At 42.3% G+C, this 19,160-nt stretch overlaps 3 protein-coding genes and 1 pseudogene across 3 annotated transcripts; 2 read left to right on the top strand and 2 right to left on the bottom strand.

Annotated features, from left to right (window-relative positions):
• Positions 1–947: 947 nt before the first annotated feature.
• On the bottom strand, positions 948–5,406 carry LOC102702390 (GATA transcription factor 20-like). The gene is made up of 7 exons (XM_015837911.2): positions 4,863–5,406; positions 4,669–4,755; positions 4,445–4,557; positions 3,869–3,997; positions 3,398–3,503; positions 2,412–2,480; positions 948–1,354 (listed from the first exon to the last, which is right to left on the bottom strand). Exons 1-7 carry the CDS (start codon positions 5,310–5,312, stop codon positions 1,274–1,276), a joined length of 1,035 nt encoding a protein of 344 aa, XP_015693397.2. The 5' UTR covers positions 5,313–5,406; the 3' UTR covers positions 948–1,273.
• Positions 5,407–8,992: 3,586 nt separating this feature from the next.
• On the top strand, positions 8,993–10,291 carry LOC102702671 (acyl transferase 15-like). Its single transcript, XM_006657234.1, has one exon. The coding sequence runs from the start codon at positions 8,993–8,995 to the stop codon at positions 10,289–10,291; it is 1,299 nt and encodes a 432-aa protein (XP_006657297.1).
• Positions 10,292–11,194: 903 nt separating this feature from the next.
• Positions 11,195–13,839, bottom strand: LOC102704253 (probable inactive purple acid phosphatase 28). The gene is made up of 4 exons (XM_006656373.3): positions 13,526–13,839; positions 13,277–13,427; positions 12,215–12,606; positions 11,195–11,925 (listed from the first exon to the last, which is right to left on the bottom strand). Exons 1-4 carry the CDS (start codon positions 13,727–13,729, stop codon positions 11,503–11,505), a joined length of 1,170 nt encoding a protein of 389 aa, XP_006656436.2. The 5' UTR covers positions 13,730–13,839; the 3' UTR covers positions 11,195–11,502.
• A 2,648-nt stretch (positions 13,840–16,487) lies between these two features.
• On the top strand, positions 16,488–18,602 carry LOC102702951 (annotated as a pseudogene).
• Positions 18,603–19,160: the final 558 nt, after the last annotated feature.

Raw genomic sequence — 19,160 nt, forward strand, 5'->3', positions numbered from 1 at the left:
ATGTGACATTTTAGAAACAACAAAATAAAACTTGCTATTGGGAATAGCCTTACTCACTGCTTTGATTTTAAAAGGCAGCTTTACTTTGTTTTTTGAGTAAATTTTAGTTTTGTACCACATATTTTTACAAAATGAACTTTGGACCGTATTTCATTTTGGACTAAATATTTATTGTTATTGGCAAAAGCTACGGTTCAGACATGGTCGCCCACATAACCAGCTTAGTTTAATCAAATGATCTAGCAAGTTTTATTTTTGACTTAGCTATATCATCGAGACAAACAGCCTGTCCTCTCCATGTTTTTATTTACGTGTTAACCATCTGGTCCAAAGTGCAATTTCTGTCAACGATATCTAGTCTACAGTGAAAAGAATATTTTAAGGGTAATCTAATGTAAAATCTGGCCAAAAGCGCGATATAGAAGTATATTGAATTGTCATCAATTTACCAGCTGGCCGGTAAGAGCCGAGGCACAAAACACTCACCCCTAACCTTTTCTTTTATGTAAATGAAGTGAGATAAAATTTAACAAGCAGGTGCTCGTCAAAGAGAATAATTTTCTCCCGTAAACTTGTATCATTTAATCGACTTTTTTCTTCTCTTTTACGCCCCTTTGAAAATTCTCTTGGCTACCTTGGTGAGAAAAAAAAAGCCAAACAGCATATTTACAAACAAAAACTAATCAATGTTAAACTTTTATATGTGTTCATAGCGTTCTTGAAGTATGCTAAAAATATAAACTATGATAGAAAAACTTAAAAAACAACTCTAAAGTTAATGTCGAAAATTAAAATTTTGCTTTATAAGCATAAGAAAAACAAAAAATAAAAGGATGAATGATGGTGCTATTTCCAAAGGAGCACTTGTCCTTTCGGAAACTTCCAACAGATGATCACTTGGCCAGTGACCACCCGCTGCAAAAGAGCAACAAAGGAACAGCTGCATATGGTATAAAATCATCAGCTCTGAGATTAAAAAATAATAATAACTACAAGACATATGTCAAATGCTCACTTCATCACCTTGTCAGTTCTCACTTCCACCCAAGAGTCAACAAGAAATAAAAATTGCTATGGCCCATAATGGCCGAAAGCATGATTTTTCATGGCTTACAACATATCGCAGAACAAACATTCAAACCCTAAATGATGGTAAGGAAAATGCCTAGGTACCTAACAGGTTCTCACTCAAGTTATAGTACAGCCAGTTAACTACACGGAGATAACGCCGGGATGATGTTCATGATCCTCCACAAGACAAACATCACTACGCTCACGTTGATGATTCATGACCATTTGCAGTGGCTGGTGTAGGAATTTCTTGCTCGGTGGTAGGTGCTCCAGCACTTCCATTCTGTGGAGGAAAAGTAAAGAGTAACTCAAGCTTGGTGTGACAGAGACTGGGAGCATATTGGAGTAACTCTGATAGGTATTGATTAATTTGAAATATCAAGGCACATATTGAATAATCTATAGATACTGGCGAGGAGAATTTGCTGCTTACAACAAAACTACATTTTTGGACATTATACGTGCTGCCTGAGATGGGGCATAACTTAGGCTGTTTCTTTTGAGGAATCACCTCGTTATCGAGTCCTAATTTTCCTACTATTCATACGCTTTTGAGGGGTGGTGAGGTGGTGATGGACCAACACATTCCTTTCCTCGAACCGAACAGAAAAGTGAGGTTCTGAGCAAGGATCTTATGGTCCATTGACCATCCATTCCTCAAACCAAACAGCCCCTACACTTCTTATATATCACTGTAAGTCATACTGCCATCAGAAACAATCTTAACTACTATATCTGTCACTGAAAGCTAGTCTGAGGCTGCCAGTGCAAATAAAGGAAAACAAATTAATATTTAACCGGCGGTAGACAAAAGTCACAGTTAATAAGCACTGCTTCCATAGACTACTCAGGAGAGAAGAAAGTTACATGCAAAGATGCCCACCCAGCCACACGTGGCCATTAAATCTTCTGATAGCTAAAGTGCTAACCAACTATGTGTCATGGTTTTAAGTTTGCTGCTATGGATTGAAAGTGGACCAGTCACACTCACACCAGTGACCAGTATAACTGGAAGCAATACACAATCTAATATACTCAAATTCAGAATAAAATAACTAGTGCTTTTTATTCCCTGGCGATGAACCATAACTTGATTTACAGTACTTAATAAAAGTTTAAAAAATGATTTAGAAGACATAATGGACCAACATCTACCTTAATTTCTCCAAAAGTTTCTGCAATTGCTTAAAAAAGGTTGTCATCATCAGTATGCTAGATAGTGAAACAAGGAGGTTCAATTCGCTGAGCCAAAGGTACTTTTCATTTCCAATTTATTGTGAAAATTAGATTCATCCAAAAGCACATAAATAGATGTGCAGCTAATAGGGAAAATAACTTACACCATCATTAGCTGATGGGATAGCTTGAATAGGTGTAGGAGGAGCTTTTGATAGGTCCCTCAACATGCCCTACAAAAGAAAGAACAGAATGCTGGTAATATTTCTAGATTCAGTGTAATACTTCATCTAATTTGGATAGAAGGATCATATAGCTTTTTTTAAATAAACATACAGAGATTCCACATTTATGAGTTCAGGTGTCAAAAGTTTAAGGTTAAGATCCAAGTACTTTGATCATTTGATGTATGGATCACCAAAACCAAACACAAAAAAAATGAGAAGCATAGTTTAAAAGACTCATACTTTCAGCGGAACAGATCATTTATGGATTAGGATTACCAAGAATTTTCTGTATTTTTCAACACATAGTGTTTAAAACTCTATTTGCCAATTGTTACTTCAACAGACAGACAAAGTGCCGAAGTATGATACTCTTAAAGGAATGCACCAGGAAATACATCAGATTGTCACTGAACTCACTAAACAGAGATTACATAGAAAAACATAAGCACCATGCATCTAACTTCATTGCATTGACTTGTATACTAGAAATTTCAACAAAATTCATCCCAACAACCCACATGCAAACAACAAGCTGCATACCAAGTTGGTATGACACCTTGCACTTCGCATTTTAACCTTGAATTGCATAAATAGATAGGATGAGCACGGTTGCGCGGGTGATGGTGCTTTGAATATGGCACTATTATAACTTTTAAGTGTAAATTAACAAGGCAACTTACAGTCGCAACAAAAATGAAACTACCAAAAATTTGTGGACATAATCTTAACATTAAGTTGGTCTTAAGTTCTCAGAAGTTACAATATTTTGCTACATCTATCACATAGTTTGACCTAGAACTCTTATGTTTCTATGCACTTAAATCTAACTATGCAATTGTAGTGGTGTACTAGCAAACATTTAAAGGTACCTTGTACTACCAAACATTCAAAGGTACCTTGTATTACCAAACATTTAAAGGTACCTTGTTTGCCCACATGAGGCCACAAGCATTGCATAATGTTCTTGGCCCATCAGGTCCACGGCGCATCATAGGTGTAGCCTTTGCACTTATACCACAGTGGTGGCATCTGAAAGTAAATAGCAATCACCAAATTTTACAAATGATGTTTCATGTGTAAAGAAACCTCAATGACAAAAAGGTAGTAAAAACCTGGTAAATACTATACAAAAAGAAGCATCTTTGTATGTATGTTAAGCATCAGAAATATATCTGTGCCAGGTCACCAAAAGGTAGCCAAGTAAAAAAATAACATTGGTCCACAGCTCATGGCAACTACAATGCAATATGGTCGAGCAACCGGTTCAAAGGATGGAACAATTGTCAAAACCTTGCTAATATGCTAATAAATATGCAAAAGATGTTTCACACAACAAGAAATAGTGCTGGAGAAGTCATAAACCAAGAACCAAAAGAACATTTTTCTCTACTTACTCAGCAGCAGAAGGAGGCCGACCTTCCACTGATCCCCAGTTTGGGGAGCCATCTGGAGCTGTCAATTCTGATGTCGCTTCATCTCCCTTTGGTTTTGAAGATGTAAACTGGCCTCTATTACGCTGCATCCTACACAAAGAAAGAAAATGCTTTCATTACAAAGATTTCCTGTACATAACATATGCGATGTAATTTAGAAAACAGACATAACTGCAAAATATAAATCCTATATAGGTGCCACAGTGATATCCAAACTGAAAGTAACCACGAGAAATATACTGATAATTGAAAAGGTATAGCTTAGCAACCAGATAATTCAAAACTGAAACTCAGTTTTGGTAGAAATACAATATAGCAGAGGGATAGTGTTTAAGTTGCTGAGCATATGTCATATCATATTCTTTAGGTCACTTTCACGATATTGAGTACGTTATTAGTAGAGTGTATTACTCACAGATCAAATAAATCACGCTTTAGTGTTCGTAATTCCTGTCAGTCAGCGTTCAAATAGGAACAAAATTCTGTAGCATTTCAGCACTCATAAACATTCCCAGCCAATGTTAAGCTAGCACCAACCTAAGTGCAACTTCTTTCCGAACAGAATACCGGATCTTCTTATCAAAGTTCCGCTCCTTCCGCTTTTCTCTGAACCGCATCAAGGATGCCACCCGGTGTGGAAAATTTAACCTCTGATCCAAGGAAAAATACAGAGAGTGAACTCAGAGCGCATAATCTCGCCAAACACAATGAAGTGATCAATTGATATGACAAAGAGACAGTTCACCATCACCCGTGCCAACCTTACTGTATGGCGCAGATGACGATGCTCCAGAGCCCAAACCTGGGTTCAGCTCCCTTCCACCGAGGAGCAGAAGCACTGCTTGCACCTGCGAATGAAGTCAAACACAGCCACTTTGCAACATCATCACAGTCTCCAAAACACACAGATTAAGTACGAATTAACAAACAACATCATCACAGGGGAGACAAGGACCTTGTCAGGGGAGACAGAGTCGAAGACGTAGACCTCGCCCTGGAACGAGAGGGTGAGCTGGTTGGACGCCATGGCCGGGACAGCGGCGGCGACCATCGCGCCGTGCTGGTCCATCTGCGCCCCCAGCGTGGCGGCGGCGGCATCCGCGTCCATGGGGACGCCCTCCTCGGCGCTGCCGCCCCCCTCGTGATGACGGCCCTCCCCGTCCTCGTCCTCCTCCATCTCCACCTCCTCCTCGTCCTCCTCCTCATCGTCCTCATCCTCCGCCTCGTGCCCGTGCCCGTGCCCGTGGGCGTGCTCCTCGTACCGGGCCATCGCCTCGGCCTCGGCCGCCACGGCGGCGAGGTGGTCGACCGTCGGCGCGGCCGCATCCTCCGGCGGCTGCGGCGGCGGGGGGCGCTCGGGGCCACGGCGTGGCTGGTAGGGCTTGGAGCCGTCGTGGTGGGTCATGGCGGAGGGAGGGAGGGTTTGGGTGGATCGGATCGGATCGGATCGGATCGGACGATGGGTATGCGGGGTGGGAGAGAACCCTAGCCCCTAGGATTTCGATCCCCCCCTGGAAATGGAAGTGGGTGGGAATGCCCTGCCGCGACGAGGGAGACGGAGGTGGGGGAGACCATCCGGGTCGACGTGGCATCATCCCAGCCGTCCGATCTGCTTGCTGCTGCAAAGAGTTAACGAACCCCATTTTAAGCCAAAATTTAAATTTTAAAAATTATCTTTTTTTATTTTAAGGTTTGTCGTAGTTTATTTTTTAATATTTTCTTTCTAATATATAAGAACATGTTTATAAAAATTGTTTGCACTTATCAATTATAAATTAGCTTATTATTTATTTTTAGTTGTTAGTAATAAATTGTTTTGCTTATGCTTATAATCAACAAAAATATGGGGTACGTTAAAATTTGAATCATCTTTTCACTTAAACTTCTGGTTTATAAGTTAAAATTTGAATTTTAAAACTTATTTAAAATTGATTCTATATTTTTTATCTTAGTTTATTTTATATCATTTTGTTTTAAAACATTGTGGACAAGTGTGTAAAATTTGTATTCATGAATTATTTTACTGTTGCTAATAAGTTGTTTTGGTTTTTCTTCTAATAAGAAAACAATAGGATAATAACAGTTTTATTCAAATTGTTCATGGCGTTGAAATGAATAGTGAAATATATATGGTCATAAATATTTGGCATTTAACTGCATCAGATATATTGCGCTGGCCCTAAAAATATCGAATCATCAAAGTAATAGAAGCTTGACATGATTTTATCCTAGATACCAAATATTTATAACTGGTAGAGTAAATATTTGTGAGTAACTATTTATAACCGATATAGTAATTATTTATAAGATGAGTAATATTGAATTTATACGTGAAATAACAGTGCTTGCATTATAAGATGTTTAGTGCTAGTTTATCTCTGATAGGAAGAATATTGAAATCATGACATTTCTTCGTTCATGAAATTAAATGAGTTTAGTGTACGAGAAAATCTAAAAAATGTCACTGACAAACATCTCAGTCCAAGAAATGTCATTGACGAATGCGAGTTCTAGAAAATGCTATTGTACAAACGAATTTGTCTAAAAAATATCATTGATGTTAGAGCTCCGTCCATTTTTGTCGTTAAATACACTGTTCACACACTATAGAGCTTAACGGAGAAACGCTGACGGAAGCCTAACGACGAGAACATTTCTTAGACAAATTCATTTGTACGATGACATTTCTTAAAACTTGCACCCATCGATGACATTTCTTAGAATTAAGTGTTTATCAATGGCATTTGTTAGATTTTCTCTTAACGGTATAGAATAAAAAGATAATACGGTAAGCGATTAAATAAAAAAACTCATAACGTAATAAGAGATATTGACATTTAAATTTAAATATAAATTAACCGTATTTACGTCGTAGGATATAAATATTATGACTCTTGCTCTCATTGACGGCGGAGCAGGAATGGACGACCTCGGCGGCTCGGCCATGGCGACCTGGTCGGCCCTGCGCCGCCGCCATCCCGGCGACGTGTGCGCGGGTCTCGGGCCTCTCCTTTTTGCGCCGCCGCCATGGTTGAAGCTTCAAGGTGGATGGATCTCGCAGCCAGGCTTGGGCCGTGGGCCACCCGCATTCACACATTTCCAGCCCATTTACGTGTAAGCATTTGGCCCAGGTTAAAAAACGGTTTTAAAGGTCTTACTTAAAATCTTATATACAGACTTTAGACAATAAAAATACAGCTTGCTAGATTGAAACTTTCAGTATAAAAACATTCAAAATGAAAATCATCAGTGTAGAAACTTCATGCATTCACGTGAATTTGACACCAAATTTCAAAAATATACACATTGTGTTCGACTTTGGGTATAGAAACATTCTGCGTACTCCTCCGGTTCTTTTAATTTGACACCATTGAATTCTGATCGTTCGCCTTATTTAAAATTTTTATGCAGATATACAAGATTATAAGTTATTTTAAAGTTTATTAAGTAATAAATCAAATTATAATAAAATATTTAATAATTATATTTAAGTAACTAGCGAATGCCTGTGCTTTGCAAATGATGAAAAAAATATTATGTTCTTCCTATAATAAATAGAAAAATATCCGTATCAATTTAATTTTATGTAGATATCCATCTAGATCCGATTAATTTTTAATACTACGAAGTTAAGAGGATAAATTATAGAAATGCAATGGGAGTCTGTCACCCCTACTAAAGGCTTTTATAGTAGTAAAGATAAGTCTTAGGCCATGTTTGTTTCCACTTAGGATTAGGATTATTGTAAGCTCGATTATTAAGCGAGATTACTATAAGGTAAATTACAATAAGCTGGAGGAAAATAAGTTATAATCTGTTTGTTTATCAGATTATTAGATATGCTAAATTAATGGGTATGCATGGTAAAGTTCAGAATACCCTTAACTATTTTGGGGTAAGCAGTGGCAAGGTGCGTAATTACTTCAAAATATCATAGGGCAGTGGGTCTTTAGCTAACAAATAATCTGAAAAAAAACACATATGGAGGTAGTTATCAGATTATAGTAATCTAGCTTATATATTATAATAAGTTATTACAATAATTCATCTATTTGCTTTAGATTATTTCTAATAATTCAGATTATAAAAATTTTAAGTGCAAACAAACAGGGCCTTAATAGACGGCGGTGGCCGGTCGACCACCGACGACGACGACCTCGGCCATGGCGACCTGGTCGGCCTTGCGCGCCTGCCTCGATGATCTGCCGCATTCGAATCTTGATGAGCAGATGACGGAGGAAGAAATTAACCTGTATTACATGGATTCATGGGGACCTCGAGATTTGCGGCTTCTTCCACTTGGTATTTCATTTTCGCCGGTGGAAGACTTCCCTCATTTTTTGCGTCTCAATTAAACAGCTTTTCAACGTATAGCTCCAATTCATCTATAGTCAATTCATACAATAGTTAACTACAAAACATCAGTATATATATTTCTACATGTCATACATATATTTTGTCTTGGAATACGTGTGTAGCTAGCTTAAAAAATTAATAGTTCATCTCTCTTCTCTCCCCTCTTATCTCTTTAAAATATGTTTATAGATGGCTTCCCTGCTATTATACCTACTCTAAAATTGCTCGGGCCTCGTCTCGCCTCGCCTCCAGATTTGCGCCGCCCCCTGCCCGCCGGGATGGGAGCCGCCGCGTTCGACCGCCGCGCGTGCTCCTCTCGCTAGGCCAATCTCAATGAAAATTTCATGAGCAATAAATAGTATGTCATGTAGATATTTTTTATGATGTGGTAAAGTATTAATGAACAGAGATATGAAATAAGCTTTATGGAGATAAAATCTTCTATGCACTATTATCTAGACAGCTTGTGTATTGCATGTAACCTAGAAAATAACAATAAATAAAACTATGTATTGAAAGATGGGTGTTTTATACTAGTTTTAATTTTTTAGATGGCATGTCATTTTAGATAATTGTGTCCATGAAACTAATATTGACGATGGCCTGAATGTTATAAATGAACAAAATGCGCCAGGATTACATCAGTGTCAAACACTATTACTTCCCTGGTCATGTGAAAGAGAGAGAGGCTATATGGATTATCCAGTCACATAACCCAGTCTAAAAAAGATGACGAAATTTGTGGTAACCAAGTCCTCGCCGCCGGTGCTCGTGAGTCCATCGGAGCCGACGCCGGCGGTGACCATCCGTCCGACCTCCACGGACAAGTCTCGCCTCGGGCTGTCATTCACGGCGTTGCTCGTCTTCGAGCGCCATGTCCACGAGCCGGCTGACACCATAAGGCGCGCACTGTCGCGTGCTCTCGTTCTCTACTACCCTTTAGCCGGCCGCCTCGCCGTCGCCGGCGACGGCAGCGGCGACGTGCTGTTCTCGTGCACCGCCGAGGGTGTGCTGTTCGTCGCTGCGGCGGCGGCGAGCTGCACCCTGGAGGACGTCGGCTTCCTTCGAGCGCCGCTGGTGATACCACCGGCCGACCTCGCCGGCCGGTACGGCGGCGAGCAATGCGGGATGTCTGACCCGCTGGCGATGGTGCAGGTGACCGAGTTTGCGTGCGGCGGGTTCGTCGTCGGGGTGACGTGGAACCATGGCGTCGCTGACACCTGCGGGGTGGCGCAGTTTCTGCGAGCCGTCGGCGAGCTCGCCTCCGGGGCGCCGTCGCCGTCCGTGGTTCCGGTCAGGTACGACCCGTCCATGCCTGACATCCCGCTGCAGCTGGACGCCGGCGTGCTACGGGCGGGCGGCGGCGCCGTCTTGAAGCACGTCGACTTCGCCTACTGCGACATTACCATCCCATGGAGCTTCGTCAACCGCGTCAAGGCGGAGTTCGTGAGCCAGCACGGCGGCGGCCGGCGCCGCTGCTCCGTGTTCGACGTGGTCACCGCCGCGATATGGCAGTGCCGGACCCGCGCAATCCGCGGCCGCTGCAGCGGCGGCGATGCCCCCGTAGCGCTCTTCTTCGCGGTCAACGTGCGGAAGCTCGTCGGAGCCAGGGACGGCTACTACGGCAACTGCATCACGCGGCAGGTGGTGGTCGCCACGGCCGACGCGGTGGCGAGCGGCGGCATCGTCGATGTGGTGAAGCTCATCAACGACGCCAAGGAGCGGGTGCCGGAGGAGCTCCTCCGGAGCAATCAGGACGCCGACGGCGGCGGGCACCTCGTCGGCGCGCACCGCCGCCTGTACGTGGCGAGCTGGGGTGGCCTCGGCCTCGACATGGTCGACTTCGGCGGCGGGGGGCCCGCGAGGGTGATCCCCAACATGGAGGTGACGGTGATGCCGTCCTGCTTCCCGTGCCTGCCGTGCTCGAGGATGGACGGCGACGGCGACGGCGGCGTGAACGTGGTGGCGTGGTGCGTGACGGACGAACACGTCGATGTGTTTCGGGCTGAGTTGGCGAGGCTCCGATGAGCTTGGGGCCATGGGATGTGTTCTTTTCATCAATTAGACAAAAGATTATTTAATGTTATGCTATCTATTTATGTACTGTAAAGATAAAAACCTATTTAAAAAATAATATGATGAACTATATCGTTCATCAGTTCAGAAAGCTTGTACCTATAAAATCGAAGAAAAATCTAAGAAAATTTTGCTGTGTTCTTTACCCAAAATTTTTCCCAGATTTATTTTTTATTTTTTTACGCTCACGCTTCATAGAACTATCACACGGTGCATCTTTTTTTGAAAAAAGTTTGTTTCTAGGAGTTTATTATCTTGTCTTTCTAAGATATATTTTTAATTCTATAGTATTTAATTATAGCATTTATACCATTAACTAATTATCAAAAAATCAGATGATCTTTCATAAAAAAACCTCCAAAAGTACACAGCCGACCTTCTAATTTATAAGTTAACTGATTTTGAGTTCATGCCACGTGGATCCTCAACAAAAGTGAATCTATGTGTCAGCCACTAATTCCCCCGAATCAAGTTAGAGGAATTTTTTTTCTAAGATGCTTATAAGCCAAAATTTAAATTTTTATCGTAAATTTGAAGATAATTTTAAGGTTTTTTTATTATAGTTTAATTTTCGGTCTTTGTTTTTATCGGTACGAACACTTATATAAAATTCTTATTTATAAACTAATTTTATTTGCAAACACGTTGTTTTATTTTTTTCAAGAAAAAGACAAATGACGATGCTGTGATTCTCTATGAACTTGGATGCCAAAAAAAGACACTTCACCATCACCTTACTGTATGACGCAGATAATGATGACCAAAGTTGTATTAAGATTTTAAAAAAAATCAAGAAATTGAAAATAAATACTCTCTCTGGTCATAATATTTGATATCATATCATTGAGTTCACCAAATAAAATACAAAATATATGGGGATGAACATAGCCAAACAAGGAAACATTATTCAGATAGAACCTTTTGAAATTGAGAGACAACAGTGGCCATTAGGTAGAAGTCATAGGCCAATATGTCATTTACTTGGTGATATACAACAAGAATCGACCATTATACAATGTCACCAATGTGAAAAACATATTCTGATACATGGCAAATCAGCTTGCCAATAATTAATCTACTGGCCCACAAAAATGAAGGGCTTGTAAACATACAGAATGTTACAACATACAATTTTCACAGATACACATACATATTGATAAGAATCATCTGCTGTTGCGTCTCCAGAGAACCTGTTCATCAATTTTGGAAAGTTGTTCATCGTCCAACAGCTTCCAGGTGTGAATTGACTCGACTTCCATCCATGATTTCTGTCCTTTGTTGAGCTCGGTGTAAATTATCCGAGCTCTCCTTGGCCAGTGAGGTCTTCCATAGGCATGATAACCAAAGCCGCCACCATAACAGAACCATATCCCATTAAGGTCGCCACAAAAATCGTTAAGATGGTCATGGCCAAGAAAGACGGCTTTCACATCTCCCATGGAAGTTAGGGTGCCAAGAACACCAGAGTTGACAGTTGAGCAAGCCACACCTTCCTGATACTGGCCCTTGAAATCTGTATACCACAGTCCTCGGACTTCCGGAATTGGTATGTGGAAGAATGCGAATTCAGGGGCACGCGAGTTCTCCTGTCAAAAATGTCATCTGTTAGGACCATCTGTTATTAAAAATAATGCTGATATATGAAAGACAATAATCTGTGCCTAAACTAATGTTCGTGTTTTTGCTCAAACAAATGATAAAATATTAAATGAGAGAATGATTTGAATGCAATTTTACAAGTACGGCATAAGTTCTAAACCTCTAAAAGGCGAACATAGAAGTAATGAACAAAGGCATCATCCCCTTCACAATGAGAGATATATTCCATAAAATTCTTTTTGATGTAAGTAGGATAGTAATTATAATCAGTAGTACCTGAAGCTCATTGGAGGTAGCATGAAGCCAAGAAAGTTGAGATTCTTTGATCCATCCATAAGTTCTTACTCCGTTGACCACTTCACGATCACCACTATCCATGAAGTAAAGGTTAAGTAGACTAGTATTAACAGACTCTGAACCAAATGGTCCATGTATGCCAATATGATAGTTGCCAAACCCATGTACCAAAAAACCAGGTGGGTTTACTTGAGATACCGAGTAATCCATCAGAGACATGAATACCATCAGTTCCTCTCTGGTCATAGTGGACTCCTGGTCATGATTTCCTAAAATAGCTGCCCATGGTACCTTATACTCCATTGCAGGGCCAATTGCTTTGAGTAGTGATTCAGCTGCATCTGATGCACTTCCCCCAAATATATTGTCTCCTGGTTAAAAACAACATAAGCATTCAATGCAAACCAGATTGTTCCCTTTTGTTGATGAAGTAAATTTAAAAGAACACATAATGCAGAGCTTAAAAAAGGCAAGTTCTTTACAAAAACATATGCTCAAACTTTTATGGAAACTGCATGTGAATCTAGTCTGCAACTAACTGTGTAATGCCATCACAGCGGAAAGCCCAAAGTATGGATCCCAGTACTTGCACGAACGGTTTGCAGGAGACATTTTTCCAGAACAGCCAAGCATTGCCAAATCACGGGTGATTCCGGCATCCCGCTATAAGAGCACATTGCTTAACTAGATATTCCAGTATTCCACCCATATGTACCCTCATAATGCAAATGAAGACTATTCAGGCACTAGTTAATCTGTTTTTGTTGTGAGTTAATATGATGTTACTTGTAAATTAGCACTCTTTAAAGTACTAGTTCCATGGCTTGAGTGAAAAATCAACCAATAATCACATATCAGCTGCACTAAGTTTGCACATTGTTAGCGAAGGATCGCCACCAATGGCAAGGACCAGATGAGCAAGCGCGAAGCAGATCGCGTGAGCTAAAGTCGCAATCTTTTGGAGATAAGAGAGAGAGCGTGAGCTAAAGTCGCAACCTTTTGGAGCTAAGAGAGAGAGAGGGGGAGGACGAGTGAGCGCACCGGTGAACGCGATGAGGTCGGGCCTCTCGGCCTCGATGACCCGCCGCAGGAACCGCGTGGTGTTAAGGTCGGAGCAGCGCGCGCCGCCGACCTCCGGCGCCACGTCCCGGCAGCGCGTGGCGGCTCCGTTGCCGAAGTGCATGTCGGCCACCTAGCAGCACACAGGAAATCCCCGCCGCCGCCCCGGTCAGTCGCCACCAAACACACCAAGCATAAAGCAACAGAGCTGAGCTCGTGAGCCGGACCGACCTGGAGGATCTTGAAGGCGCCGTCATGGCGGAAGCGGAGGGGCAGGGGAGGGCTCCTCTTGACGCGGGGCAGGGCCGCGGCGGGGTCCGGGTACAGGATGGTGGAGAGGCGGAGGAGGAGCAGGGAGAGGAGGCAGGGGAGGAGGAGGGAGACGAGAGAGGAGGAGCTCATCGTAGCCGCCAGCCACCTCGCAGCGCATCGCATCGCATCCCACTCAACAAACACAGCTCAGAGCCAACAACCCCGACCTTCTCCACGGAATCTTTTCGACTTCTCCCTTGGAAATTTCATCCATGAGAGCTAATCTCAAGTTATCAACTTGTCTTCAAATCGTAAATAATCTTAAGCACTCGTTGGTTCGATTATATATAGCGGAGAAAAACAACGATCGCATTTGAGCAAGTTTAATATAGTTGCAACGGCTGGTATAAATTATCTATAGCCAACTTAATTATCAATTCATATAATATTTATATAATAGTTATATACTACATAATTAATATCTGAGTCTACCTATCATACACACATGTATCTTGGAGTCCATGTTATAACTGGCTGTAAATCTGTAGTACACTATTCTTCTCTCTTATCACCCTAAAATATGTTTATAAATGGAGTTTATAACTATTTTATAGTCTACTATTGTACATGCAATAAGTTTTGCGTAACTCAGATTTCCTTTTCTATAAAAAAGGAACTGTTTTTTTCACTTTTTACGAAGGTTTGCATTTTTTTTTACTTTTTACAAAGGTTTGCATAATTGCATTAGTATAAAGACAATGGCATACAAAAGGTTTGCTTTCGTTTGTATGGCATTAGCTCATGGTATCACTGATGCTCCATTAGGTTTTAAATATTTATCACCCGCTACTAATACACTATTATCTGTTTTAAGATGCAAATTTCACAAAACTATGTCCATACTCGTATAGAATGGGCAAAGTAATTATAGTTTTGTGATGATAGGTATGCTAAATCTGCAGATCTACAGGACATATCCTTAAATATATAGTTTTGTAAAGCATGATTAAACTATATATAGTTTCGGCACATATCGTATAGGTAGCCATGTATAAAATTTGCACACATAATACTATGTACTTTTATATTTATTTTAAAAATAAAAATGGCAAAAAAAATTACACTCTAATCTAACTTAATTAAACCTATATGTCTCTAAATTGAAAATGGAAATATAATTCTACATTCATAAAGGGAAACAAAATGGATTCTTAAATATTATCTTAATAATATATAAAGTCAAAGATATAACAAAAATAAGCACTTGCCGAAAGTTACTCCCTCGCCCATCGGGCAATCCCAGCACCTGTGCAAACCGACCGGATTTAATGGGCTAAAACTCTTTGCAGAATTGCAGACCAATGGGGGGCTTTCTCCCTCGCCCATCGGGCAATCCCAGCACCTGTGCAATTATTCTCCACTTACTGTAATTAATACAATTTTTCTGTGCTCTAGTGAAGCCACATGACCTTAACTAGGTCGAGCCATTGGAAGGTCGCCTTAATTATTCTGTAATAGTAGTGGAGGCAGTTTGGGTCATGTTTAAATTGTTATCCTTGTCGAATTTTGGTAGGTTTATTTTGGTAACAAAGTGAGCAGACTCCAAATTACTGCTTCATATATATATATATATATATATATATATATATATATTAATGCAATTGACTTATGGGTGGAGGTTTGACCATTTCTTATTAAAAAACTATATAATCATTAATTATTTTGTTGTGATTCAATTGTAGAAGTCATTTCAATCATAACTTTTAATTTTGCATATTTGCATAAAAAATTCCAGTAAGACAATTAGTCAAATGTGGATATAAATTCAACGTCATCAAATAAAAAAGACCTATGAAACAATATAATGGTGCACAATGTTTTTGAATTTGGTCATAATATAATGCGTTGATTTCATTTCCATTTTGGCTCTTTTTTTTTTCCTCGGTTAATTACTTAGTTTTTGTCTTTCCTCTACTTGTAAGGCAGTCGACCACTCTAAGAAGACGAGATGAGACTAAGCGTGTGCTAGCAGTCCTAAGGATACATACAAAGATATTTATTAGCTAACACTTTCAATCGCAACGTAAGCAAATTTAGTGACATGGATGGAAGAGAGAGGAGGAGAGAGAAAAGCGCATGGCAACGGCTTAGAATCGACTTTTAGTATTTATTAAAGGAAATTTTCTTGCATGAGGTGGATAAATGGAAAACAAGCGTAATAAAAATATTTTATTGTATTAATAAAAAATTATGTCTGACTTTAACTTTGTATATATTGCTATAAAATAAATTCTTATTGCTGACAGATACCGGACTCTATATCTGAACATGCACTAGGTCACGGCGGTATGGTCGAGACGTTTTGTTTGCCGTGGACGAACCTTTAAGACCGTGCCGCTCTATGATGGTGAGACTGATAGAAACACTTTACCGTGCATCACCGGCACTGTGGACCAGTTCAGTTTTCTTCACGGCATTGACTGGTAGCTATACTTTTAGCCAGACGTGTGACATCTTTTCACTCGAGGCTTTTTTATCATTTTTAAAAAATATCTCAACTAACGGTGTAATTACCTTCGTACTTTTTACACTAAAAAATATGTACCTTAAGATACTTTTTTAAAAAGATAAACAAACTCTTTCGCTTATGATTATACTTATAAAAAACAATTCTACTTTTAAGCAGCGTAGATACTACAGTCCCATCATTATTAGACAATTGACATATCACTATTCATTTTAAAACCTCGAGAATTCATATTTTAAATATGAATTTGGCCAAAGTCCCGGAGCTACATAGCTAGAAGTTGTAATTTAAACTTAGATATTTATGGAGTGATATAACTTATATTTATCAATTTTTTTTATATTTTTAATGTCTATATATGACATGAACATCCACCGTGTGCTGCTGCTTCCCTACATAAGTGGCTAGCTGCAGAGCTGATCACTGACGATCACGCACGACTACACGTATGAGAGACGAACAACACAAGGAGGGAGAGAAAGACATGGACTTCACAAAGGAAGTTGTTCTTCCTGTCGCGCTTTCCGAGGTTTTCGGACGCATACTCTCCTTCCTGCTCGACAGCTTTAGCCGGCCGGCGGCGGCGAGGGACGTGCACCGCCGGCGGCTGGAGCGGCTGCTGGGCAACATCGGCACCACGGTGGAGGAGGCGGAGGGGCGCCACATCACCAACCTGCAGCTCCTCTCCCACCTCAGGGCGCTCACCGAGGGCATGTTCCGCGGCCGCTTCGCCCTCGAGGTCGCCGACCTCGACGACGTCAAGAACGCCGGCGACGGCGACGACGACGACGCTACCGGAGCGGACGCCTCGTTCGCGCTGTGCTCGTCGCTCAACCGGGCGAAGAGAGATCCCGTGTCACGAGCTTGATCTTTCGTGGTGGTGGTGGTGGTGGAACGGAGAGGCTCGCCGCCGTCGTCGAGGAGCTGGAGCTCCTGAAGAGTAATTACATGAGGGAGTTCATCTTGCTGGTGCAGGGTTACCCGCGGAAGGTGCACCGGCCGGTGAAGACGACGCTGTACATGGACAGGTGCGTGTTCGGGCGCCACGTCGAGAAGGAGCGCATCGTCGACTTCCTCCTGCAGCGCCCGCCCGCCGGCGCGCCGTACCTGAGCGTCCTCGCCGTCGTCGGCGGCAAGAAGGTCGGGAAGACCACCCTCGTGAAGCACGCCTGCGACGACGAGCGCGTGCGCGACCACTTCGCGCCCATCGAGTGGTTCGAGACGCCGGACGTGGTGAGGGAGGGCGGCCTCCCCGGCCAGACCGTGTGGGAGAGCGACGGGCCGGAGTACCTCGCCGGCGTGCGCCGCATCGTCGCCGAGCCGAGATTCTCCACCACGAGGTCCCTGCTCGTCTTCGAGGACGCCTGGCCGATCGACGAGGCGGCGTGGAGCGCGCTCGCGTCGACCCCGACCACCCTCGCCGCCGGGACGAAGCTTCTCTTCACCTGCCGCGACTCCGACCTGGCCCGCCTCGGCACGGTGGAGCCGGTGGTGCTCCGCCACCTCCCGCCGGAGGAGTACTGGTACTACTTCAAGGCGTTCGCGTTCGGCGGCGCCGACCCCCGGGATCACCCGCGGATCGCGGCGGTGGGGCGGCAGATCTCCGAGCACCTGGAGCGCACGTTCCTCGACGCCCGCGTGCTCGGCACTCTCCTCAAGTCCAACTTCGACGCCGCATTCTGGCGCCGCGTGCTCGTCGCCATGGCCGGCTGCTCCCGCCGGCCGCTGCACGTCGGCGTGCTGCTCGAACTCCTCCCCGTGCACGGCAGGCTGCAGTCGTACGGGTACTGCCGGAGCCCGCCCAAGTTCACGGTGCAGGACGTGCTGAGCGCCACCGCCGGCGGCGGGCCGGCGTCGGAGGAAGGGTTCACCATCCACCTCTGCAGGGAGACGCTGTACATGGATCACTGGTACAGCATCACGTTCAGCACCGCCGCCGCCGGCTGAGCTCCGGCGCCTCGCCGTGCTGTGTAGCGGCCCAAGCCTCCTTCGGCCCAAATATCGCAAAAATTAGAGGCCCATACTTGCAGACTTATGGCAAAAGTCCACTTCAGATACTCCCAACTGTCACAAATTTAAACCCATGCCCGTCTTGATCTAACCATGCATCGAGCTAGGCCCAGGCTTACATATTGAAGCCCAAAAACCTAAGAAAGCACAAAATTTATGAAAAAAACCTAAAAAAAAGTTCAGCTCGGCTTGAGAAAGCTCAGAGATGAGGTCAAGCCTGGGTTTTGATTTTTCTATAATTGTTGGGCTCAAGCATGGGTTTTTGGATTCACCTTTTCTTGGTTTGACTCCAAGCCCAACCTGACCTCGGTTTTGAACATGCCTAAGAATAGTAGTGCAAATAAAGTCTCGAGCCACTATTTAGAGTTGTTTTGGCTTATGTGACATCTACATGAATTGTTTGACTTGGTCTTCATACCGTGTGGCGTTGACATAATGATTACGTGACAGAAAAAATAAATAGTAAGAAAATTAAAATATGTGGTTCCCGCTGTACTATTGTTTTTTGTGCAATTAACATATAGGCCCTTTTTATTGTCTATTTTTTCTGCTTCCCAAGCTGCTAAACGATGTATTTTTGTAAAAAAAAATATAAAAGTTAAAAATAAGATTAATCCATTTTTAAGTTTAAAAAAATTAATTTTTAATTAATTATGTGTTAATGGCTTTCTTCGTTTTCATGTGCATTGTTTAGCCCAACTGCCATGTGCACCCGTGAACAAGCTGGTCTATGGTAAGTGAAATTCGTCCTACGGTTTGAGGAATGTAATCTAAACTTTGTGCCGGGCTTAAAGACACATATATTGCAAACTTGGAGGCCCATTACAATTTGGGGACCCATATCCATTGGGCCTTCATAGATCGAAGTGCAAACTCTAGATATTTTATTAATTATATTGAACCTTTGTGATATCTGTTTTGAAATAAACCTATAAAAAAATTTTATAAAAAAACCTATAAAATTTATTTCCAAATTTGCATGAAAGCTATAAAGGCTATTAAGGGTCTGTTTAGGGGAGCTTTAGATTCTAGGAAGTTATTGCTTGGTAGCCACTAGAAAAACTCCTAAGCCCAGCT

The sequence above is a fragment of the Oryza brachyantha genome, chromosome 6 (genome assembly GCF_000231095.2).
Source record: "Oryza brachyantha chromosome 6, ObraRS2, whole genome shotgun sequence".
NCBI lineage: Eukaryota > Viridiplantae > Streptophyta > Magnoliopsida > Poales > Poaceae > Oryza > Oryza brachyantha.

Coding starts and splice junctions, on each gene's coding strand:
- LOC102704253 (XM_006656373.3), bottom strand. CDS start 13,729: ATGCGATGCGCTGCGAGGTGGCTGGCGGCTACGATGAGCTCCTCCTCT. Junction 12,607..13,276: donor CGACCTCATCGCGTTCACCG/GTGCGCTCACTC, acceptor GTTTTTAACCAG/GAGACAATATATTTGGGGGA. Junction 11,926..12,214: donor CTACCTCCAATGAGCTTCAG/GTACTACTGATT, acceptor CATTTTTGACAG/GAGAACTCGCGTGCCCCTGA.
- LOC102702671 (XM_006657234.1), top strand. CDS start 8,993: ATGACGAAATTTGTGGTAACCAAGTCCTCGCCGCCGGTGCTCGTGAGT.
- LOC102702390 (XM_015837911.2), bottom strand. CDS start 5,312: ATGACCCACCACGACGGCTCCAAGCCCTACCAGCCACGCCGTGGCCCC. Junction 3,998..4,444: donor CGGAAAGAAGTTGCACTTAG/GTTGGTGCTAGC, acceptor TTCTTTGTGTAG/GATGCAGCGTAATAGAGGCC. Junction 1,355..2,411: donor TCCCATCAGCTAATGATGGT/GTAAGTTATTTT, acceptor TTTCCTCCACAG/AATGGAAGTGCTGGAGCACC.